General features: G+C 42.6%; 1 protein-coding gene across 1 annotated transcript in view; it reads right to left on the reverse strand.

Moving 5' to 3' along the window:
* CIP2A (cellular inhibitor of PP2A) overlaps positions 1–24,067 on the reverse strand; it is a 79,839-nt gene that overhangs the window by 9,195 nt on the left and 46,577 nt on the right. Inside the window, exons 9-17 of the mRNA XM_073614978.1 lie at positions 23,717–23,941; positions 20,057–20,216; positions 12,462–12,603; positions 8,824–8,923; positions 5,235–5,353; positions 3,611–3,797; positions 2,071–2,145; positions 1,882–1,992; positions 99–295 (exon numbers count right to left, since the gene is read on the reverse strand). Of these exons, the coding sequence (XP_073471079.1) occupies positions 99–295; positions 1,882–1,992; positions 2,071–2,145; positions 3,611–3,797; positions 5,235–5,353; positions 8,824–8,923; positions 12,462–12,603; positions 20,057–20,216; positions 23,717–23,941 (1,316 nt within the window). The remainder of the gene's footprint in view (positions 1–98; positions 296–1,881; positions 1,993–2,070; positions 2,146–3,610; positions 3,798–5,234; positions 5,354–8,823; positions 8,924–12,461; positions 12,604–20,056; positions 20,217–23,716; positions 23,942–24,067) is intronic.

The following is a 24,067-nucleotide window of genomic DNA, read 5'->3' on the forward strand; positions in this document are numbered from 1 at the left end:
AAAAAAAACCTTCTGCCTTCAGAAACACTTTAAGAGGAGTAGAAAAAAAAAAAAAATTAAATCTTTAATGATTTTAAAATTTAAATAAAATTGCTTACTTCACGATATGGTCAGCGTAGGAGACTTTCAGTGTTTCATGCTCTTCGGCCACTAATTGCAGCTTCTTGCTGTGCTGGAACAACTGCTCAATGTCGCTCTTGGCTCGTTCTGACTCCAGTTGCTGAGACTTTAAAAGCAAACTCCGCTCCTCATTCTTTCGCTCTGCCTCTTTCAGCATAGTAGCAAGCTTTCTTGCCTGCCACATTGAAATAAAAACATATGGTTACTTTTTTTTTTTTGTCATAAACTGGATTAACGAAGCTCCACCCAAAAGGGGAAGCTCTGTGTATTTGCTTCTTCCCTCTTCCCTGCAACATTTGGCACCTTTCGGAGGGGGGGGTACCTGCTCCCACTTCCGGGTAAGATCTCCGTAATCGTTGTGCAGCGATCTACAAAAACTTCTGGCCCCTCCTCCTCCCCCCGCTGCCTTCTGGGAGAGACACAGGTCCCAGAAGACAGCGATACCATTCAGAAAGGGCAGCGCAACTTGCGAGTGCGCAGTAGGAAACAGGCTGTGAAGCTGCAAGGCTTTACTTCCTGTTTCCCTTAGTGAAGGTGTCGGTGCCTGTACCCAGAGCTGATGGACGGATCGACTTGGGATGCCGACATCGCGGGCTCCCTGGACAAGTTGGTGTCCTTATATTATAAGTCAGCAGCTACAGTATTTGTAGCTGTTGACGTAATTTTTTTTTTCCCCAGGCTAGAACTTCTTTTTAAGGTTACTTTGAAGCCAGCAAAAATGACCACAGCTGTTCATGGTAAATAAAAATGAACACATTTTAAGAACTATTTTAACTACCTTAAGGATAATGAGGTACCCCATTTTTTTTAAATGTGGATACATTTGTTTTTTTATTTGCTAGATTTTTTTTTTTTAAGTTTTAAAAAAGTCCTCCTTACTGTGATTTTCATCTAACACAACTTTACATAACAATTTGCCCAGCCTCTACCTAAAATATAACTGATAAAGCTTCGATGAAGAAATGAAAAACATAAATTTACACTCTGAATGATATGGTGTATGTTTATGAACAAAAATGGGGATGTCATTCAGAGCATGTAAATATTTGTTGGTACCTGGAGACTAATGGATAGAAAGGAGTTTTAATAGTTTTAAAATTGACCCATTTCATTTTTCTTAATAAAAGGTCTAAGACAGGTCAGGGAGACTCAGTCCATTCCCATCTCAATTCACCTAGGAACAACAAATCCCTTATAGCAAAGCTATTTGGCAGTTATCACTACTACGGTGATTGTTGCAAAAGATGTCATATCACGGTCTCTTAAAGCACAATGCAACAACATTCTGTTTGTATTGTACTTTGATACAGGGAGCTTTTTATTGAGACCTCTCTAGCAGGACTTCAAGCCCAGGAGCTGCCCATTTCATAGTAACTGACAGCTGGCAGTTCCAGCATTACCTTCAACAGGGTCTGGCATCTTTTCATGACAATGCTGGCAAAACAACCGTGCTCCTGCTAGTACACTCTATGAAGGAACATCTGCTTTATGGAGCAAGTTAAAATATTCATATGATAGGTCTTGTAGAATGCCATAATGCCTGAGCGCTGCTGCAAGTGATATCTATATAAATATAATATGCGGCATGTTCTGACAACTAGCTCAAAAGGGAGTACTGCTACATATAATGCTTTTGTATAAAAATTCCTGGGAAAGATGAAGGGCAAATACAAACTGGGAACTCTTATCAACTTTAGGTCATAAACTCAGCTGTCAAGTCCATCTGAGCTGACAGACAACTCTGTACAGTTTTCCTCTCACCTCTGCTTCAGCTTGTGCTCTTTGACACTGGTACTGTGCAATCAGTCTGTCTGCTTGTGCAAGGGCTAGTGCTTTGGCTTCCAGTAAGTCTTGCAGCCTGCTTTCCTTAGACTGCACAAAGAACACACCATTATATTACAATTGCCTTATATTTTCCTGAAAAACAAGAATTTAAAGTGCAATACTTACTGCTAATGCAGAAATCTTTTGTTCATAAACATCCATGATATCAGAAATCCTCAAATCATTCCCTTGTTCCTTCATCTAGAAAAATGAAAAAGGAAGTTAGTAACCTGCATCAGTAATAAGAGATGAACTTGTAGATTTAAGATTGAAGCAAATTAATTTAGTGTTGTCACAACAATTCTGGATTCAGGTAGTTTTTGGGTCAGCCAGAAATGGACCTGCTCACAATTCACACATGATTTACAGAGCAATATAGGTTCTGTAAAGACAGACAACAGCAGTAGCAGTTTTTAAATGCCCTCTCTCTGAAGATCTTTTCATGCGCGTGTATGTCATCAGTTTTGTCAAGTAAAACCTCATGAATATGGATTTAGGTTACATCAGTTTGCACATCTGTCTTCAGGTCAGTTTACACATTAGTGCAGGTCACATCAGTTTACATACTTTTTTTGTTGTTTTAGAAACAAATTATAGGTGACAAAAGAAAACCAAAAAAGTTTCTTGCCTAAAAACACAGACATAAATGGTACAGACGGCATCCATTTACATCTGTTCAGATCCATCTAATCTGAAAAGGGCACAACCTTGTTCCGTATAAAAAAAAAACTGGCCTGAACAGACACGGAGTTAAATTGATTATTTGTTTACATCCAGCTGCTCATAGACAGACATTGTAATTCAGTCTAGATCCAGCTGAAAAACTGACAGACTGAACGCCTCTGTTAAAGGGCCATGACTGAAAACTCCAGAATACTGGCAGGCAGGCAAGGGGAAGAAGGATGCATCACTGCTATCAGGGCCAGGACATGGGGGGGGGAGCAGAAGGGGAAGACGCCCTGGGCTGCACCATTTACTGGAGGAAGGGGGGCGCTGGAGAAGCGTGCTGCACACACCAGCCGAGCTACATAAATAGCCTGAAATATGTGCCGAGTGCACTCCTGCACCCAGCACCAGCCCAAGACCAGCCCCGCCCTTCACTTCCCTGTCAGGCAGAAAAATCTCCACCCGATAGGAGCTTCCTTGTCCTGGTCGGCCAGACAGCAGGATCGGAAAGGAGCACAGAGTGCTGCCAGTGCCACCCACTGGAGCTGAGACCTGCGAGTGAGATCGAGGAGGAACCAAGCAGTTCATCGCCCAAGTAAACAGATTGCCATCTGCAGATGACATAATTAACTTTGAAAGGGGGGGGCGACGACAGCAGCAGAGGGGAGTTTGCTTAATTAGCAATGTTATTTGTAATATGCAGCAGGAAAGAGGGTTAAATATTCTGTCACTGATGCATTAGTTACCAGTGGCAGTTAATTAACCCCCTTTGTGCTGCATTAGTGGCACCAATGTGTCAGGAGTCGCTCTGATTAGAACGGTTCCATTGCACTGAATGGAGCGCGAGAGGTGAGTTTTCCATCTTAGCCCTGGGCACCGGATGACCTTGTCCCGGCACTGACTGCTATTACTCATTCATCTGTGTGTAAATCCAATGAAAAATAGTTAATACATGTTAAAAGGCATAGTGTCTGGAAGGCATACATATTTATAAATTTACCTCCATTCCTGTTTGCAGCTTCTGTATGAGATCCTGGATATTGGCGGAAGATATGTCAACACTGTTCAAATTTGACATCTGTGAGGATCTACAGTTGTTTGTAACGGCTTGCATTCCAAATTTCTTTGCTGGATGCTCAGTTTCTTGGTGTATGTAGGCATTGTTAGCTGCAATGCTTTCCCCGAGCCTAAAATTAGCAGACCATATTATCAATCTTGATATTGTTAATCATACAGATTGTACAACTTTAAGCAGTTCAATCACAAGCAACCACAATATAGTACATTTATAAGTATTCTTTAGGATTCTCGAACATATAGAATTCATATGTTCATTCGTATGTATACTAAAAGGCATGACACAGGGCACCAGGGAAAAGTTTTTTGAATTTCTGAAGTGAGAGCTGTCCATCACTTTTCTAAGCGATTATGTGCTTGGGTGAGTGTATGCGTGCTGAAGTTGCTCAGGAAAACTATTACCAGAAACAGGTGCCAGATGCCAGTGTTGCAAAAACTGATCCTTTCAATTGCTTTGAGGTTTTTGTGCCATTTACTGCCCTCTGGACTGTGAGCGCACTTTTCTTTTCATGAAGTAAACAGGCTCAAACTCATGACTAACACCCCTTAGTAATGCAAATCAAAATTAGAAATGTATACCTCTTTAGTAACTTCAGACCAGGCATGGACAATGTTTCAATACTTTACTTTAGAAAGGTGCAAATTTGATATTTCACAGTCCAAAAGGCAATACAGAATACTTTCCCAATTCCCTAACTATAGCTACAGGCTTGTGTACTGCTCTGGCATACCTAAATTGATGCAGTCCAGCAAGTAGAAGGCCTTCAGAGACATTTCTCCAGCATTGGTATCTTCAGGGAGAACCGCAAGTTAAAAAAGTCACTGTTACAAGCCACGACAAGTGAAATTCTCCTACTCCTGAGGGTCTCTTCATCTGTCTCCATCCCTTACAGGTCTCACAACCCACAGCTGCACTAGAGCTCCTTTAGCTTCTCTCTCACAGCTCTCTCCTAGAGGGCCAATGATGGCTCTGCCTCAACCGGACCACTGTCCCATTTTTTATTATCACAAAGGACAAGAGGGCCAGACCCAGACAGGAACCCACCAGAAAGCCTAAAGGACCGGGCAAAATATTAACCCCAGCCCTCCCCTCCAGGGACACCACCCACTGACTGCTTCAGCCTGCTTACAAATGAGTGATTAAATAATACAATTGAAGGAAACTCAGAAACATGACCATACATTCTGAGCACCTTACTGATGCGGAGAATAAGAAAACGTGCCAGATATAAATAAGATAAACTTGGTAGGGCACAATGTTTTCATGGGCTGGAACCCTGAACTAAAAATTATATTATTCAACAAAGCATTTAAACATGTGCAACTCCAGTTCTGCTTTAATTAAAATTATGCCATGCAGACAACCTGTGTTCTTTTTTGCATTTAGCTGCAGAACTTGGTTTTGGTAAAACCAAATATCTGTGGGTGAAAGTGCTGTTGAAGTTAAATTTACACGGGATTCTCATTTGTATAACAGATTCTGTTAATTTCAGACCCAATTACAGTGCAGGGTTCCCAAAAGCAAACAAGTCAGGAAATTTACTCACATAACTGCGGGGAAGTCTGGTAATGGTGCAGCTTCAAAAAGCAGCTGAAGGCCAACTTGAACTCTCTCTCTGTTGTCAGAGGTTAAGGCAAAAGAGAGCGGTGTAATCAACCGCTGGTCCTAAATAAAAGAAAAGGAATACTTTCAAATAAATGGTCAGCAGGTGCAGTAAAACACATAAATTATACAAGAATACATGAGAATATAGCATAGGCATACGTGGACAACTTCAATATAGGTTTTTTCAATAGTTCTTGATTTACAAGTTAGGAATAGTTTTTATATTATTAATTATGGAGGTTCATAGGTAATCACTGTGTATATATCTACATCTATCTCTAAATCCATCTTTCCATGGCTATTTCGGTTTTCAACATTGTTCAGTGGTTTTAACTAGTCAAGGACCTTGCAATAAGATCAGTAAACCGATTGGTGTAAAACAAAGACTAAGTTGAGCTCACCCAGGGAAGAGGAAAGAGTGCCTGGGAAAAGGAGGACCCTTGCTTCCAGGAATTTCAAATAAAATTATGGGCTCCCCTAGAATTGAATGATGCTGTATATATTTTATCATCTGTAATACATCTTTAACCACTTCAGCCCCGCAAAATTTTGCCCCTTAATGACCAGAGCATTTTTTGCGATACGGCACTGCGTCGCTTTAACTGACAGTTGCGCGGTCATGCAATGCTGTACTCAAACAAAATTTACGTCCTTTTTTTCCAACAAATAGAGCTTTCTTTTGGTGGTATTTGATCACCTCTGCGGCTTTTATTTTTTGCGCTATAAACAAAAAAAAGACCGACAATTTTGGAAAAAAAAAAACAACAATATTTCTTACTTTTTTGCTATAATAAATATCCCCAAAAATATATTTAAGAAAAAAAAAAATGTCTTCCTCAGTTTAGGCCGATATGTATTCTACATATTTTTGGTAAAAAAAAAAAATTATATATATATATATATATATATATATATATATATATATATATATATATAATCTCATTGATTGGTTTGCGCAAAAGTTATAGCATCTACAAAAGAGGGGGTAGATTTATGGCATTTTTATTTAAAACATTTTATTTATTAGTAAGGGCAATGATCTGCAATTTTTTTTTTTAGGACTGCGACATTGCGGAGGACAGATCGGACACTTTTGACACCAATTTTGGGACCATTGCTAAAAATAGGCACTGATTACTGTGTAAATGTCACCGACAGAGAAGGGGTTAAACATTAGGGGGCGATCAAGGGGTTAAGCGTGTTCCCTCAGCGTGTTCTAACTGTAGGGGGGGGGTGGGCTATCACTGACATGACAGAGACTGCTCTCGATGACAGGGATGAGTAGATCCCTGTCATGTCACTAGGCAGAACAGGGAAATGCCTTGTGTACAAGTAAGACGGATCTTACTTGGCGCAATTCGGCTCTTGATATTTTTGGCCTTGTGGTAGGAAACTTTGGGTTTGGATGTTAGGGTAGAACCCCAGAAAAGGATCTTCCAGCAGGATGGGCCAGTTCTCGATGAAGATTTTTTCAGTTTGTAGCGGTCATGGAACTGGGTGGTAAACCTTGTTGGCTGGGGCCATTCTGGCGTGTTGGGTTTGGCCCATCCTGCTGGAAGATCCTTTTCTGGGTTCTACCCCAACATCCAAACCCAAAGTTTCCTACCGCAAGGCCAAAAATATCAAGAGCCAAATTGCGCCAAGTATGACCCACAAACCCAAGCCAGATCCCACCACCCACATCCCCCTGATCCCACTAGTGGGCATGTTTCAATGCAAGAAAAAAATTATGCACGATGTGTAAATTTGTCAAGCGTGGACAAAAAAGCTCCTCTACAAAAAGGAAAAAAAACTTACCCTATAAAAGAGTTTCATAAATGCTCCAGTGATCCTGTAGTATACTGTCTGACCAGTCCTTGTGGCCTCCTATATGTTGGCAGAACCATCCGTCCCCTTTGCCAACTGTTTGGCAAGCACAGGCGGTTCATCGAACAGTGATGAGTACAGTGTGCCAAGACATTTTTTGACTGATCATCAAAAGTCCACGAAGGCCTGAAGTTGTGGGTCATAGAGGCCATCTCCGGAGGTTTGCCTGCTGCAGAGCGTTTCAAACAACTCTGCCAGCAGGAGACTTTCTGGATATATTCCCTCTTGCCAGGGGGACTCAATGAGGAGTTAGACGCATACACCTTGTTATAACAGATCACATGCCCATTTCTGATTTGGCCCCCCCCCACGAACAGGTCTGTCTCTGCTCTACCGGTCGGAAGTGGTATAGTAAACACACACACACAATATATCTATATATATATATATATATATATATATATATATACATACATATACACACACACACACATACACACTGCATGAACCATCATTAGGTGCACCCCACTTGGTATCCACACCATGAGGGGACACACACATATACATCCCTTCTATACCAATTAGGGGGAACGCAGCACCAATTCTATCATTACAGTTCATTATTATTAATAATAATTCTTTACACTACAGCCTGTTCCCCCTCCCCCACCTCTTCATGTTCACATGCATACTACCCCCCTCCTTTTTTTTCTATTTTACTTGCCTGGCCCTTTATACATTGTTAACTTCAATAGGTTTCTATACATATAGAAGAGAATTATGCTTCAAATATTTCCATGTGTATCAGTTTCATTTTTTTAGCCAATGCGAGACTGTTAACCCCCGCTCCTTGCTATAATTTATTTTTCCCTAAATTGTTTACCCATTGGTCTGCTGGTCCTTCTAGTTCCACGGCCATACCAACATGCTCTTCATTGTGTATATATAGTCATCCTCCTCTAGAGGGCAGCAGGTCAATAGAGGGAGCAGCAAGCCCTGATTGACAAAATTCCAGCCCTGCCTTGGTCCAATCAGATGCCAGTGACATCACTTCCTGTTCCACGGTCCATGCTGGTCAGTGTGGAGCTTCCTGGTTCCTTGCTCCTGGAGAAACAGTGTGATCTATTCCAGCCAGCTGCCCATTCCTTTCCAGCTATCTGGAACAGCGGTGGGACCCACAGAGCCATGTGGAATGCCAGGAATGCACTTTACTTTGATGAGCATGCATCTTCTATAAATCTTTTAAGTGTTTTTTAATCTTATCCTATTAAAGTCATAATTTTAATACTACACTAAGGCCGGCACCTTACCCTCCCTGTTTTTTCCATACCTACCCTAGCAAACGCTGCAAGAATCCTGTGGTTCCACTGAACCTTGATTGAAAATGGCTTGATAAGACCCTTGGATAAGTAACCTCTTACCTGACATGCACATCCACTATTCAGTAGACCCATTACCTGCATTCAGTCCTGCTTTTCTAACAATCACAGATCACTCAATAAAACAATTCTAACATGCCTAATGGCTAAAGATATTGGTTGTCTCTAGTCAGCTGACACAATTGTTTGCTTTACACACATGGCAAAATGATTACGCAACTGTGCCACAGAAGCATGTATAATGAGTCATTTTGGGCCAGTGTATGGCCAACTTAAAAATAATTCAAGTGGTATTAAAAAAACAATGGACTTCATGATAATGTTAAATATGACAACATAGTATACCTGCAAAATCTTATAAAAAGCAGCTTCCATATTGGTTACCATCCGTTTTAGCTTGCTCATAAGGTTAAGAGTTTTCAAAATGACATCTGTGGAAACATTGCTTTGAGCAATAAACAAAATAAAGAGAGAGAGAGAGAGAGAGAAAGCAATTATTCACTAGAGCATCACTACAGGTATCTTTATACAGCAGTGGTTGGAATCATATCCATACCAAATACAAAAAATGCCTGCTCCCTATTTAAAGTAATTTTTGTACTTGCCATAAAATATTTTTTGGGAATATATTGAGGGACACAGGTATTCAGATACAGTTGGGTTATACTGCTGTCCAGAGGAGGTTGGGATACTGGCAAAAAAAAATGTAAGCCAGCCCCTCCTCTACTCAAATTTTACAATAAGTAAAAAAATCTTATTTTCTCCATCATTCATCGCCACAGGAATTCAGATATAGTTTGGACAAGCTAAAGCAGTCCAATGGAGGGGTTGGCAACATCCACTGAAAGACCCAAGAATTTTGGGAAAGGTCTACAACTTAGGAGTGACTGAAGTACAAAATACCTAAATTTGAGCTAGATAAAGCCCCATCAAGGAAATTGCCACAACCAAGGGGAGGCCGCAAAGGATCAATCTGGTGCTCCAGACCAGGATAGAAATATCACTGCCATGAGGAATGACACTACCTAAAGAAAAGTGACCCAGAGCTAACAAAAAAAAGTTTTGAGAGAGAGAACCAACTAGCAATCCACCAAAAAACAGGTGGAACAAGGTGGACATTCAAAACCGATCTATAAGAAAAGACCAGGCTGGCCAAAGTAAGATTCCTAACAATTAGGAGTTCAAAAAAAAAGGTAGTTTCCATGATGAGAAAAGGAGGTTGCCTGGTCAGACAAGTAATCTCACAGATTTCAATGGGACATGAGAGCCCTCGCAACATTATATCCCAACAGACATCTAAATAAACCTTAAGAATGGTAGAAAAATCCAAGGTTAAACTTTGACGTCAGACTGACTGAAGGAGGGTGAGAAAGAGGCTTCAAGCTTCCTTTCTCAGCCTTTGAACCCTACAAGCTGGGTAGGAATCAGGCTCTGAATTTTCTACTTCAATCACTGCTAAAGCTAGGCATACACGGCTAGTGTTTTTTTCATTCAGCGGGCAGGCTGAATGAAAAAAGAAAATTAACAGGTTCCCCCATTCACACAAGTAAGGTGGGGGAAGGAATCCTTCCCGCTAGGACATCATATTGTCACAGCGGGGACTCTCTGCTACCAGAATACACTAATCAGTGACTGCAGCCCATTGGCTGCAGGTGTTGAATGATTTACGTTTTCCAGCATGGCCCATCGATCAAACAAGAAGGGTTATGCAGACTAAATTTGTCCGGTTCCTGTTGAGCTGTCCAAATATCAATTCATCTGTGCCCACCCTTAAGTACATTAGGGAGAAGGGTGGGATTCCTCCAATCTGTTAACAGACGTCCTGCGTTGAGGCAGAAGCATACTCTGGCCTTCCATGATGTTACAAATGTCACAAGCAAGTCAGAGGAGATGCTTTACCATGAAGAATAACCAAATCAGATGCATCATTAGCATCCTAAGCACACAGCTAGGGTGCCCTACGCATTTGTATAGACATCAGTTCCATGCGAGACACAAAATTCAATGCCTGTAACAAGCCATCACAACTAAAGCAAAAAGCACCAAGCATTTGCTCCAGCCAGCTGGTAAATACGGTGGCTTCTACCTATTCTGACATGGTCTGACAGATTAAATTTACCGCCAAGACAGGGTGGAGAGCCAGACCTGTTTATTCAAACTGGACTTTAATCTGGTAATCTCTCAGACAGTGAAACCCCAAAAGGTGAACACTTATTCAACCCTTATGGTGGTCTGCCTGTTAAAATGGATCACTGGCACATGTATGGCTGGAATAGACCACCAATTTATAAATTCTCTCTCAAAAGGGAAAATGTTCCAATACACCATCAGGCAGGAAGGAGTGACCCAAACACTGGCTGTAGCATGAAGGTCTTTGCAGCTGTAGGAAAAATCAAATCTGAGTCAACTGCAGGATACTGCGGTGCCTTAAAAACAGTTCGGACTCAATCAGATGTAAAAAGGGGCCACAGGTCCAGTTTGATTTAGGGGCTCAGGAGGATCAGAGACACTCCTCGCGAGCGGAGGGGAATGCATCTAGAAAATCCAGTATTTGAGCACAAGCAGTCAGGAAGTCCATAGTGGATATGAAGATCCCTGTGGACATGGGGGTTGCCCCAGGCGTACCCAACGGATCTGAGGTAGACTTCGATCCTATGACACTAGGGGTCCCAGATTCCCAAATTACAGGTGACAGTCAGTTCCTTCTGGAGATACCAAGTAAACTCCCCCAAAACTACTAGTGGAGTATGGGCCTAGGGCACCACCCATGGCAGCAGGTCTGTCCTATGTGCGTCTTAGCAAAGACATGCACCACAGTAATGCAACTAGGTCCAATGTGAGGCATGGCCTTAAGTACTCACAAACATAGGCAACTGGTTTCACTGGTCCAGGTGACAAAGTCACTTTATGAGGACACAGACTAGAGATCCTCGTGGTGCTTCAGAGCAGTGGAGTACACGCACTTCACACAGCAGGTTACATCAGCACTAAATCCCCCAGCCTTAACTTTTACTGTGGTGAAACAGATGGTGGCAGGAAATTTATAACAGTGCAAATGTGAGGTAGCTTCCAGTCTGTCAGCCCGACAAGCCTTACTGAGTCTTCGGGGACAGGGTCATGCGTGGGGCTGTGTCAAAGCTCTGGATCCAGAAAGCTCTCTGTGACCAACAATACAATAAGGTCTGAAATGCACCACAATGCAGAGATTACCCAAAGGTCAATTCCAGTTCAGCGGGCTCCAAAGTTAGTGCTGAGGATATGTGAATCCGGATAGCCGCTATATAGAAGCTGGCTCAAGCAGCTGTGCAGCAAGAAATCTTGAGTGAAATCACGGAGGAAAAAAAATAACACAAAGTAAGAAGTGTAGAAAATTGTTATGACTGCTTTCAGCAGACTTGAAGAAAAAGCGTCCAACCTTCTAAGATATTAGCATAAAAGTGAAACATGCTGGGTACAGACTTATATGTGGGCTGGCCTATACATTTTCTATTCACCAGTGTCCCAACATCCTGCAGGCAGCAGTGTAACCCAAATGTACCTAAAGTCCCTCAATGGATGATAAAGAAGTTGTTCCGTTTCATCTTTTACATTTAGTTGGAATTGTGTGTCTATATTGTGTTTATCTCATAGTTTGCATTCAAAATATAGCATCCAATGGATACTTAGGGAGATATCATGCAATGCAAAGAATATTGGATATAGCTGGGGCTACTGGATCTTGACATTGTATAAGTGCCCAGCCTAGTGACAGTCCTCCCTATTCCCATTATACTTGAATAAAAGAACAGTGACTGTGTTTCACCTATTCATTAACCTGTGCTGGGATCCAGAAATGCTCTTCAAACTTAATTTTAACATTGGAGGATGATAGTTTTATTCTGGGATTACATTAAACACATATGAATGATCTTTAATATAGTTTATGGGTCTCCACTGAATAAAAAAAACAAACACAAAAACAAAAAACAAAACACACAACTTACAAAAGCTCTGTGTCCACCATTTTAGCACCAAAGCTGGAATCCACACCAATGAACGTGAACTCATACTCTACCAGAGTAACACATCTGCTGACAGCCAATGTCCTAGCAAGTCGAGATTTTAATACATCATCACCACAAAGAGGTGAGAAAGGTTAAGAAATAGAACAGAAGTTTAAAAAAAGGAAAAGTACATGCCACACAGCCTTTAAAAAAAAAAAATAAATAAATGTAAAAAACAGAATACAAGAGACACAGCTGGTATCTGCATGGTTAACATCTATTCCATCCTGCTGCCAAAATCTCCATATTGCTGTTATTCTGGTGTTCTATAAACCTAATCTCCAGAGCCTTAAGTTTGCAAGTTAAGTATTGCCAACACTCTCCCATGTGAATCGGGTCATAGAGAGTACACAACACAGAACCCTATGACCAGAGTCTCAACTTAAACTTCATATCAGCCTCTTGCAATACCCTGTGCAGCAGCAGGAGACAGAGGGGCATCGCAAACAAGTGTGCTGCAAGCAAATGTTCTGATAAGGAACATGCTGATTAGGAGAAGAGAGCAGAGAGATGGCTTCATCAGTCCTCCTTGCTGCTCTATCAGTATCCAATTAGCAGCCTGTGGGCAGGGTGGTGTCAGCAGTAAATGCATTAACTGTATCAGAGAAAGTGGTGTTGCCTTTCTGGCTGTGCTGTCTAGCAGAGCTGTGTACAGTACATCTAAGGACCAAATAAATAGAAATGCAAGTCTGCTCCCTCATGTGTATTTAGAGGTTTGCCTGGAGCTTGCTTTTAAATACATGGTGTTTCTAACGGTGTTTCACCATGCAGATCCAGTTACACACAAATTAGAAATATTTTAAGTTTCGCTGCAGCCTTACAAGTTTGACATTCCAGAATACTGCCCTGGATTAGCAGGCACATCAAGGTATATTAGATTTACTAATATTAGTAAATTGTAACCTAGTATATGTACATGAGCTAAACTGGTAAAGACCATCAAATATGTGTCTATTGATTGCTTGGGTTATTTTAGGCTGGTCTTTAAATGATTCATAACACACTAAGATATTATTTGGTTAAGTGTGCCATTATTAAAGATGAAGTGTAACCCTGTCACAGAGCAGGAGGTAATGGGGGCAGAGGGTGCCGATCATACACCACAGGGTGAAGCAGGACCCGATTAGTTAAGAACTACATAAGGTAAAATTCAATTCACACAGAAGGTGCAAGAGGAGGGACAGTTTACCATGTAATGTTACAAGAGGCATAAACTGATAAAGTACCAGGGGAGAGAAATTCAGAGAGTGGATAATCATGGATGGGGTGAGAGAGGAGTTTTAGTGTCTGCTGACATTTACAGGAAGAAAGCAAAAGATGGCAGAAAGAATATGATCATGGAGCAGGAAAATGCAGAAAGTGGGAGGTGAATGAGGTAGCGCATAACAACTGAGGGATGTATAGGAGAGTGACAGGTGACTTTTTTTTTTTTTTTAGGACAGGTTGCAGAAGAGAAACTGGTTATAAACTGGTGTGATGCAGAGAAGGGCATCAGAAAAGGTACAGTACTAATCATAGATATGGTGGAGGAAATACTGTATGTAATGTCTTCAGTGAAACAGCAGCAGTTCATATCCTTTTCTTTAAATGCTGAAATCGTGGTAAAGCCATTTGCACCAGCCATGATGGGGAAGCCTCACCAGTGCATATTAAGAATAATGTGGATGTTTTTTCCATTATCTTTGTAAAGAAGGAAAAATAGGATTTTTATAACAGCTTACCTGTAAAATACTTTTCTTTTGAGGTACATCACGGGACACAGAGCCTCAGTAATTTCTGATGGGTTATGTAGTATCACAAGGTGATTGGACACTGGTCACACCCTTGACAGGAAGTTCAACCCCCTATGTAACCCCTCCCCTTACTGGGGATACCTCAGTTTTGTAGCAAAGCAATATAAGTGTATTAGAAGAGGGGCGGGACCTCTGTGTCCCGTGATGTACCTCAAAAGAAAAGGATTTTACAGGTAAGCTGTTATAAAAATCCTATATTCTTTCTCGTACATCACGGGACATAGAGCCTCAGTAATTACTGATGGGATGTCCCAGAGCAATGCTATTTGAGGGGAGGGGGCCACACAACGTAGGGTGTAATCAGACCTGAGGACCTCGTACCACTGCCTGCAGCACACTACGCCCAAAGGCGATATCCTCATGCCTTCCCACATCCACCTGATAAAATCTGGTGAATGTATGGACTGAAGACCAGGTTGCGGCCTTGCAGATTTGAGCCATAGAGGCCCGGTGATGCACCGCCCAAGAAGCACTAATAGTGCTTGTGGAGTGTGCCTTGATTTTAAAAGGTGGAATTTTCTGTTTCAAACCGTAAGCTTGAATAATCATTTGACAAATCCATTTTGAAATGGTAGACTTTGACGCTGCCTGTCCTCTATTGGGACCTTCTGGCAGTATGAACAAAACATCCGTTTTGCGAATTTGAGCAGTTGCTTCCAGATAGGCCTTGACTGCTCTTACTACATCCAAAGAATGTAGTGACCTTTCTTCCGTAGAACAAGGATCTGGGAAAAAGGATGGCAGAACAATATCATGGTTTAGATGGAAATCTGAAACCACCTTCGGTAAAAAGCTAGGATGAGGGCGCAATACCACTCTATCCATATGCGAGATTAAATAAGGCTCTTTACAGGAAAGAGCTGCTAATTCTGATACTCTTCTAGCAGAAGAAATTGCTACCAGAAAAATTAACTTTCTTGTCAACAAGACCAAGGGAATTTGACGTATTGGTTCAAAAGGCTGTCTTTGTAAGACTGACAGAACCAAATTCAAGTCCCAGGGGTTTAGGGGCGCCTTAACCGGGGGATTAAGACGCATCGCCCCCTGCATAAAGTTTCGGACCAAAGAATGTGAAGCAAGTGGCCGTTGAAATAATGCTGATAAGGCCGAGACCTGGCCCTTGATGGTACTCAAGGCCAGCTTCATTTCTAATCCCATTTGTAGAAAGTCAAGAATTCTACCTATAACATATTTCCTGGGATGCCAACCCCTGGCTTCACACCAGGATACATAAGTCTTCCAAACTCTATGATAAATTAATCTGGAATCTTTGCATTGATCAATGTAGAGATCACAGGACCTAAAAGCCCACGATTCTTCAGAACCTGGGTTTCAATAGCCAAACCGTCAAATTTAGCGTTTGTAAGGCAGGATGGAATACTGGACCTTGAGATAACAGGTCTGGACGTGAAGGTAGGGTCCACGGGGAACCCACTGTCATCTTTACTATTTCTGCATACCAAGCTCTTCTGGGCCAAGCTGGGGCCACCAGAAGTACCGGCTTCTTTTCCTGCCTGATCCTGCAAAGGAGTCGTGGCTGTAGCAGAATAGGAGGGAATGCATAAATCAGTGAGAACCGATGCCATGGAATCACCAATGCGTCTGTCCCGCATGCAAAAGGATCCCTTGTTCTTGCCACAAACTTGTCAATCTTCTTGTTGAATCTGGATGCAAAGAGATCTACATCTGGAATCCCCCATCTTTGACATACGGCCCAAAAGACGTCGGGGTGAAGAGACCATTCCCCTGGGAATAACCGCTGGCGACTCAAATAGTTCGCCTGCCAGTTCTCTATCCTCGGAATGAAAACTGCCGATATGCATGGCACATGTTTTTCTGCTCAGACTAAAATCTGGTTCACTTCGTTCTGAGCTGCACGACTCCTGGTGCCTCCTTGATGATTGATATAAGCCACTGATGTGGCATTGCCGGACTGGATTCTGACAGGGCATCCCTGTAGCCTGAGAGTCCAGGCCTTTAGGGCTAGATACGCCGCACGGATCTCCAGAATGTTGATGGGTAAGGTCTTCTCGTTTTTGGACCATTCCCCCTGGACCGCAGACTGTTCCAGAACTGCTCCCCAACCTGAAACACTGGCATCCATTGTTACCACTGTCCAGGTAACCGGTAAAAAGGATTTCCCTTTTTTCAGGTTTTTGGGTTTTAACCACCAACTGAGGCCCTGATGCACTGTGGGAGACAGACGCATCGGAAAATCTAATGCCTGCACCTTCTTGTTCCAGGCAGACAGAATACTGTGTTGCAGCAGTCTCGAATGAAACTGAGCATAGGGAACTGCTTCGAATGAAGCCACCATCTTTCCCAGCAGCCTCATACAAAGGCGAACAGAAGGACTCCTTTTTGTCCTGACCACCTGAATCAGTTCTTTTAAGGCACTGATCTTTGCCTGAGGTAAAAATACCTTCTCTTGGTTTGTGTCTATGACCAGGCCCCAAATACTCTAGTCTTCTTACTGGCTTTAAGAAAGACTTTTCTAAGTTGAGAATCCAACCTAGGTATTCCAAGTAGTTGACTGTGGTGACCAAGTTCTGGTCCAGGCAGGCTACGGACCGGTCTATCAAGAGCAGGTCGTCTAGGTATGCTATGACAGTTATACCTTGGGCCCTTAATCCGGCTAGAGGAGGAGCCAAGATCTTTGTAAACACCCGAGGTGCAGTGGCTAGCCCGAAAGGCAGGGCTATAAACTGAAAGAGGCGTTTTTCTACTTCGAAACGCAAGTACTTTTGATGAGCAGGGAAAATGGGTACATGCAGGTACACATCTCTGATGTCTATCGATGCCAGAAATTCTCCTCCTTGAAGAATGGAGACTACTGATTGAATTGATTCCATGCGAAAGGATCGAATCCTTAGGAATCGGTTTAGATCCTTTAGATCCAGAATAGGTCCGTTATCTCCATTTGGTTTTTGAACCGTGAAAAGGTTTGAATAAAACCCCAATCTCTGCTCCTCCGTGGAAACTACCACGATGACTTTTTGCGACAATAGTCGCTCTAATGCTAGAAGGAGAGGCCGCTTTTTCTCTGGATCTCTGGGGACATTTGATCTGAGGAATCGAGGAGAGGGGAATACTCGGAACTCCAGTTTGTAACCTAGGGTTACCATGGAGATTACCCATTTGTCCTGGAAATCTTCCTGCCAGAGCTTTGAGAATTGTAACAGTCTTCCGCCCACCCGAGCGAGCGGGGGAGCTCCTTCATAAAGAGGCTTTAGCGTCTTGTCTAGTAGGCTTCTTCCCCCAGGACTTCTGAAATTTATTCCTTGAGTCTGACGGGGGAGGCCGTCGCGACTGCCTGGAGGCCGATGCTCCTGGCACCTGGGAAAGCGCCCGTTTAAAAGAGGGACGTTTGCTCCTTTTCTTAACTGGTAAGAGTGTGCTTTTCACACTAGAGATCTTTTGGATATAATTGTCCAAATCCTCTCCAAATAGCCTTGCACCACGAAATGGAAATCCAGCCAGAAGCTTCTTACATGGTGATTCGGCTGACCAATTTTTCAACCATAAGATTCTGCGCATATGCACCAACCCAAGCGAAAGGCGAGAGGTTTGGATGATAGAATCTCTGATTGCATCAATAGCAAAACATAAAGCCGCTGGAAGGTTAGCCAACCCCTGGGCCTGCTGTTCAGGTAGAACTTTGAGGACCTGCTTAACATGGTCTCTCAAGTATTGACAGACTCCAATTGCTGCCACTGCAGGTTGAGCTACTGAACCTGCTAAAGGAAAAAATATTTTTTAACAGGAATTCCATTTTTTTATCAGTTGGATCCCTAAGCATCTGAGCATTGTCAACAGGACAAGTCAGACTTTTATTTACGGAGGAAATGGCGGCGTCAACTGCCAGTATACCCCACATTTTTTAAAATTTTTCCTCCATTGGATAAAGTGTTGAAAACTTTTTAAGCGGAAAAAAATGTTTATCTGGGTGATCCCACTCAAAATGAGCTTTTCCAGTAAATTATGAACAGGAAAAGTATGTGTTGTTTGAGGAGGATTCAGTGAACCCAAAGAAGAGGAGGGTTCTTTAACTGACTCAGAGACGGGCAACTTAAATGTGGAGCGGACCAATCCAGCAAGGATCTGAACTAGAACCTTCTCAACCTGAGAAGCTAAAGAGGGCCCTTCGCCAGAGGTATTCCTCTCCTTTTTCCCCAGAGTTCCTCAGCTTGAGGGTCCTGGGTAACTGAGGGAGACCTAGTGCGTTTTCTTCCACTGAGTGAAGATGCAATTAAGGCCATTAGTCTTTCCTCTAGTCTGTTAATGGTTGAGGAAAAAACCTCCTGCGTAATGTATACAGGGGCTGAAGTGCCAGAAGCAGATGCAGCCCCTGACCCCGACGGCTCACCCTGGCCAGCCATCCCCGGTCCCACAGGGGGGGAAAGAGCTGCAGACGGGGTGTCCTCAGAGCCCAAGGGAGATCCCCTAGAGCCTCTGGTTTTCAGGGTACCTGTACCTCTTCTACCCATAGTGCAAAGCAACAAGGTGGAGGTATCACCAAAACACTGACTGCTGAGCGATGTAGTTCAGCAACAGCCGCTGCTACCAATGCCCAGTCTGGTGTTTTAAAGTAAATGCTGCCTGGGAGAATGCCTGTGTCCCACCTCACATGCGACCGTCAGCTCTGTGTCCCTCCATAAGCTGTGTGCATCTGAAAAAGAGTGCACTTTATAGCCTGTATAGCCAGCGATGTGGGCGTCTAATCACGCCGAACATCACGCTAACGCTCCCCCCCCTCCTCCAACCACCCCTCCCGCCCCCCCCCTCTCGTTTTTTCAAAAAACGTGTGCTTCCCACGCTAGCCGAGGCTCCGGTCCTCGGGCCAAGTATGAAGGGGAGGCTGGGGTGGAGGAGAGAGAAGGCCGGTGGATGGGGAATCCGCTGAGAACACCGGTACGCGGCAGCAGCGGTAGAGCAGTAATTACCGCTATCTATTCAGACCACCCGGCCCCCCTAAATCATGGGGGGAATCATTCCTAAGGAGAGAGCCCCCCAACCCATCCTACCTGGAGTCTGGCTGGAGAAGCGTGCAGCGTGGACACTGAGACAGATAGACAAGTATGACAAGGTATGTGCTCTTGGCAGCCCCCGGTGGCGACAATAGGCAAAGCATAGATTTACTTAAAGGAGAATACCTACTAGAATTAAAAAATCCTTGAGGAATCTCCCTTACCTTATCCAGCTGCAGGGTTCTGTATAACAGACCCAATCTTCACCTCTCACGGTGGGCTCCGTTTGAGAAACCTACAGAGACTGGGGCCCCCTTGAATAGGAGGATCCGCAGTTCTGGCCCCGTAAAGCACCCTGCCAGGGATATGGCTGAAAAAAACAAATACTGGGTCCCAGGGTCCAGCTCTCTAAAAAGAGAAGCGTTACAGGTAAAACCTCGTTTCTTCGGACACAAGGCCCGGGTACCATCCAATTTGGCCTGAAAAAGCACTTTGAATGGATCCAGTTGCATGGCTTGCCCCAGTATAGGACATCCCTTTGGAGCTTAGCACAGCATATCTTATTCGTGACCAACACCTAAGACACTGGCGAAAAAAACTGAGGTATCCCCAGTAAGGGGAGGGGTTATATAGGGGGTTGAACTTCCTGTCAAGGGTGTGACCAGTGTCCAATCACCTTGTGATACTACATAACCCATCAGTAATTACTCAGGCTCTGTGTCCTGTGATGTACGAGAAAGAAATGCATTTAAAATTAACTGTATTAAAAGGATATTGATCAAAACATCTATTGCTTTCCCCGTTCTTTCACATTTCTTCTTAATCAATACTTCATCCACAGTTTGATCAGGAACAAGAAGCTGATCAAGAATGACTGGAAGCAGAAGGTCTAAAAAGCGCTCAGCCAGCTGGCTGGCACCTTTATCAATGGCATCCTAAAAGAAAAAAAAAAAGCATTACTGTTAAAGCCTTACAGAGTCAATAGTAAATTCACTTTTAGCACATGAAGTGATCTACCCTACTCACAACTTAAAGAAGCAGCATAATTACAAATATTTGAACACAAAACCACGCACACCACACTCAAACCTGTGCTTATCTTGCTGAGCAGTGTGGTCAGACAGCTTGCCCATAACCCTCTACCAAACTGTCCAATAACACGGATCAAAGGAGACAGATGTGAGAGAGACAGCTCTCGTCTGTCAATAGACACACCTATAGACAAGCGCCATCATTCAACACAACAGATGGAAGGGAGCCTATCAGCATGAAGCTCCCGTGTACATTCAATTCCCACTGCCTGTCTACGGTATATATATAAAAAAAAAAAAAACTGAATAGGCAGTGCTGATGCTTGTAGATCCACACATTCACTCATGTAGCTGCTTTAGAAAGCAGAAGAAAACCTCCCCAGTTCATATTTTGAGTTTCAGCAGGGGATGTGGAGCTACAATCAGCACAGACCATGATAAAATATTTGCAAACATCATCATGGATCTAATCAGGACCAAGTGCTACATGCACTGGGTCCCCCGAGGGATTAAAAAAAGTTTTTTGCAGTAACAATTCTTATTTAAAAAGTGCACAAAAAGGACACATTTGTGTTTTGATAGTTTATTTTTAGTTCTCCGTGTCCCACTTGAGTTACCTCAACTTTCTGTTCTGAAGACACAACTGGAAAGGAGAAGAAATCTCCTGAAGGTGAGAGGAATTACGATTTTAGACAGCTCTTGCCGAAACATTTGATCATTTACGCTCTACTCTTACTGTGGTTACAACTCCTTTTTTCTCACTTCTGTCATAGTAACTGGAATAACTAAGTTCCATATACAGTGCACACCACAAAATTGTTTTTGAGTGGCAGCCATTAGGCAAATGAATGCATGTTCTTTAGCAAGGAACATACATTAATAATTATGCTACCAAAATGAGTGTGTGCTGTAAATTGTCTCCAGCATCGTTCCTGATTCTGCTTGCTGGAGGCTGCCATTTTGCTGAAGTCCAGAGCCCCTGAACAGCAGTAGTTAATAAAGCAGAACTAAACCCATTGATTTAATGGTTTCAAAAAAACAGTTACATTCCTGGAATGCCGAGATTACTGTCACATTTGCTTGTGCTCTCAACCACACTGTCAAACAATCAAATTGTTGGTGTTATAACTGATCACATGTGCAGCACCATGGCATTTGCAGATTAAAACGGAAGCAGTTTCCTTGACTGTAAAGGATAGGAGGGTTTCATGCCCGCTTTAAGGCTGTCAGCAGATTGGCCTCTACAAATTTGTCATGCCTAAAAATAGAGGCAACTGAGCATGTGCAGAGCAGGGTGAAACAGTATTACTGGATTTTAAACAGTATGGACACTTGTTTTTTATGTTTTACATAACTATACCTGCAAAATGGGCCAGCCTGAAGTGGTCTAGCAGGAATTAATTTTTTGACCAAAGCTCCACTTTAAAAGAATCGACTGGTTCAAGTAGTTTTTGTACATCACCAGCATGCTTCACGTGTCATCAGCTAGCTGAAACGTAATTGGATTTGGTTCCCACATGTCGACTTAGTAATTGTGGAACTGTGCATGTAAACCCTGTAGAGTATTTTTACATACAAGTATGAACATTGGATGGCATTGTTCACTACAGCTTGTAAAACATCTTTCGTGGGCCTGTACCTGTTTTTATAAGGGATCAATTCTCAAATGTATTATAGTCCATTTGGACATATTATGTGCTTCCACTTATGAATGCTGGACTATGCAGCGTTGATGTAACAGTTTCTGGTGCTTCTACATACTTTTCAATTTGTATTGGGGGAGGCTGTGTTGAGCTTCAAGACTATTTCTCTGATGTTTAACAAATTATAGTGTTGTTGTAGCTATTTCTTGCTATTATATGCTGGGGCCTCAGGATTTTCATTTAATAAATGTGCACAAATGCTGAACTCTCAATATTTCATTGTTTGAAATGAGCCAAGTTCTGAATGCTCAGGCCATTTGAGCTACTAGAAAAAACATGGAGCAGGAGCATCATTGTCTGTCAGAGGTCTGTGATCTCTTTACAAAACTCCTGTCCAAGAGAAACTAGGAAAATCCAGGATCATGCTATAAAAATGCACTTCCTCCATAGACCTAAAGTGTTCTCATTCATATTTAAAACCGCACATCCAAATAAAAAGGACATTTGTACTCACCGTATATATTTTTTTTTTTTTTTGCTATTTGAGGGACACAAGTCTTATACTGTAAAGCGGGAGTTGGCAACCCTTCAATCACAGACAGGTAGATTGTGTCCCATCCTTGCTGAAACCCAAAACTTGTACAGGGGTGGGGGCGGCACTTACTGGAACGCCCTGTATTTTCTTCTTCTGGCAGTTGAATGAAGGTGAGAGGTAGAGGAGTAGCAGGCTTTCAGCTGCCACAGGAGGAAAATACAGGGGATTGATTCCAGTAAATGCCACCCCCACTACCGTTCCTGTCCAAATTTTCCTTTCTGCTGCTGGGACCCCCACGTTCTTCATTCATAACAGTGTTTACTATGCTTCAGCTTTTGAATGCACAGGGAGACTGTGCAGAGCTCTTCCTGTTTATTCATTCTGTGCAGCTGAGGCTATAGAGATGGAGATTGAGATTTAGATTTGTGTTCTCAACCTCCATCCTTTGTCTCAAACGTGAAACATCAGGGATCTGTTTAGATTCCCTAATATTTCACCAAAGCCCCCCCCCCCCAACTGGGCTGCTGAGTAAAAAAAATAAAAATAATAATAATAGTAAAAGGCACCCAATGATCTTTGATCTCTCATGTTAAGGTAGGGTCTTCACCTTTCAAAAAGGTTGCCTATCCCTGTTATAACGTTATACTGCTGCCTAAAAAAGGTTTGGATACTGGCAAAAGCATTGTAGGACAGCCCAGGGTAACGCCTACTGCTCCTCGTAAGCCTTTTACGGCAAAACAGTACCAAGAGAATAAATATAAACACACATGGGCAGGACACATGTCCCTCAATGGACGCCAAGAAAAGGATTTTTTGCAGAGTACAAAAATTCCATTTATTTCTCGTCCATTAAGGAAATAGGAAGTCTTATATTGTCAGAATGTCCAGAAACAGGCCAACTGAGGGGTGGCCAAAAGCAAACAACCACTAACAATCCTGCTAAAGACAATAAAACTGTCAAGGGTTTCTATCATGTATTTTAGGAAATATTGTGCCTTATGTTAATCTCCTTAAACCCCTTTTGGGGTTGCTAGCATCCTGCAGGGTGGAGTTCCTCACAAGGCTGGGTTGCTTGGAATAGGGGAGGGGAGGTTACTGCAGTGCTTTTTTGTTTTTCTGGCCCTGCGAAGCTAGATGTCTTTGTATCTTGTTGTTTTCTATGCAAAATCTATAAACAGAAAAATTAAAAAAAAAAAAAAAAAAAAACACACACACACAGAACATACTGCAAATACTTCTTTGAAGAGCGCCAAAGCCAATGCTGCACAGCTCTGAGGAGCTTCCAGTGAATGGCTTGACCAATGAACAAGAGCTACAGCAGGCTCTGGAGATTTTGTGCGTGGTCCCAGTCTCCCACTGCCTCCACTTGGAGCAGGCGGCTCTAAAATAGCTTGTCGCAGAAGGTGCCTTAGGTTTGTCACAGAGCAGAAAGCCAGCAGCAATTCCAAGACCTGAAAATTGACAGTTATTAAAGGGCAGTATAAAATAGAATTTTACCTATTATAATACAGAATTACAAGTCAGTTTAATTGGTAATAGAGTTTTCCTTGTCCTAAAACAGCAATCCTGAAATCATT

Source organism: Aquarana catesbeiana, linkage group LG02, assembly GCF_042186555.1.
Source record: "Aquarana catesbeiana isolate 2022-GZ linkage group LG02, ASM4218655v1, whole genome shotgun sequence".
Lineage (NCBI taxonomy): Eukaryota > Metazoa > Chordata > Amphibia > Anura > Ranidae > Aquarana > Aquarana catesbeiana.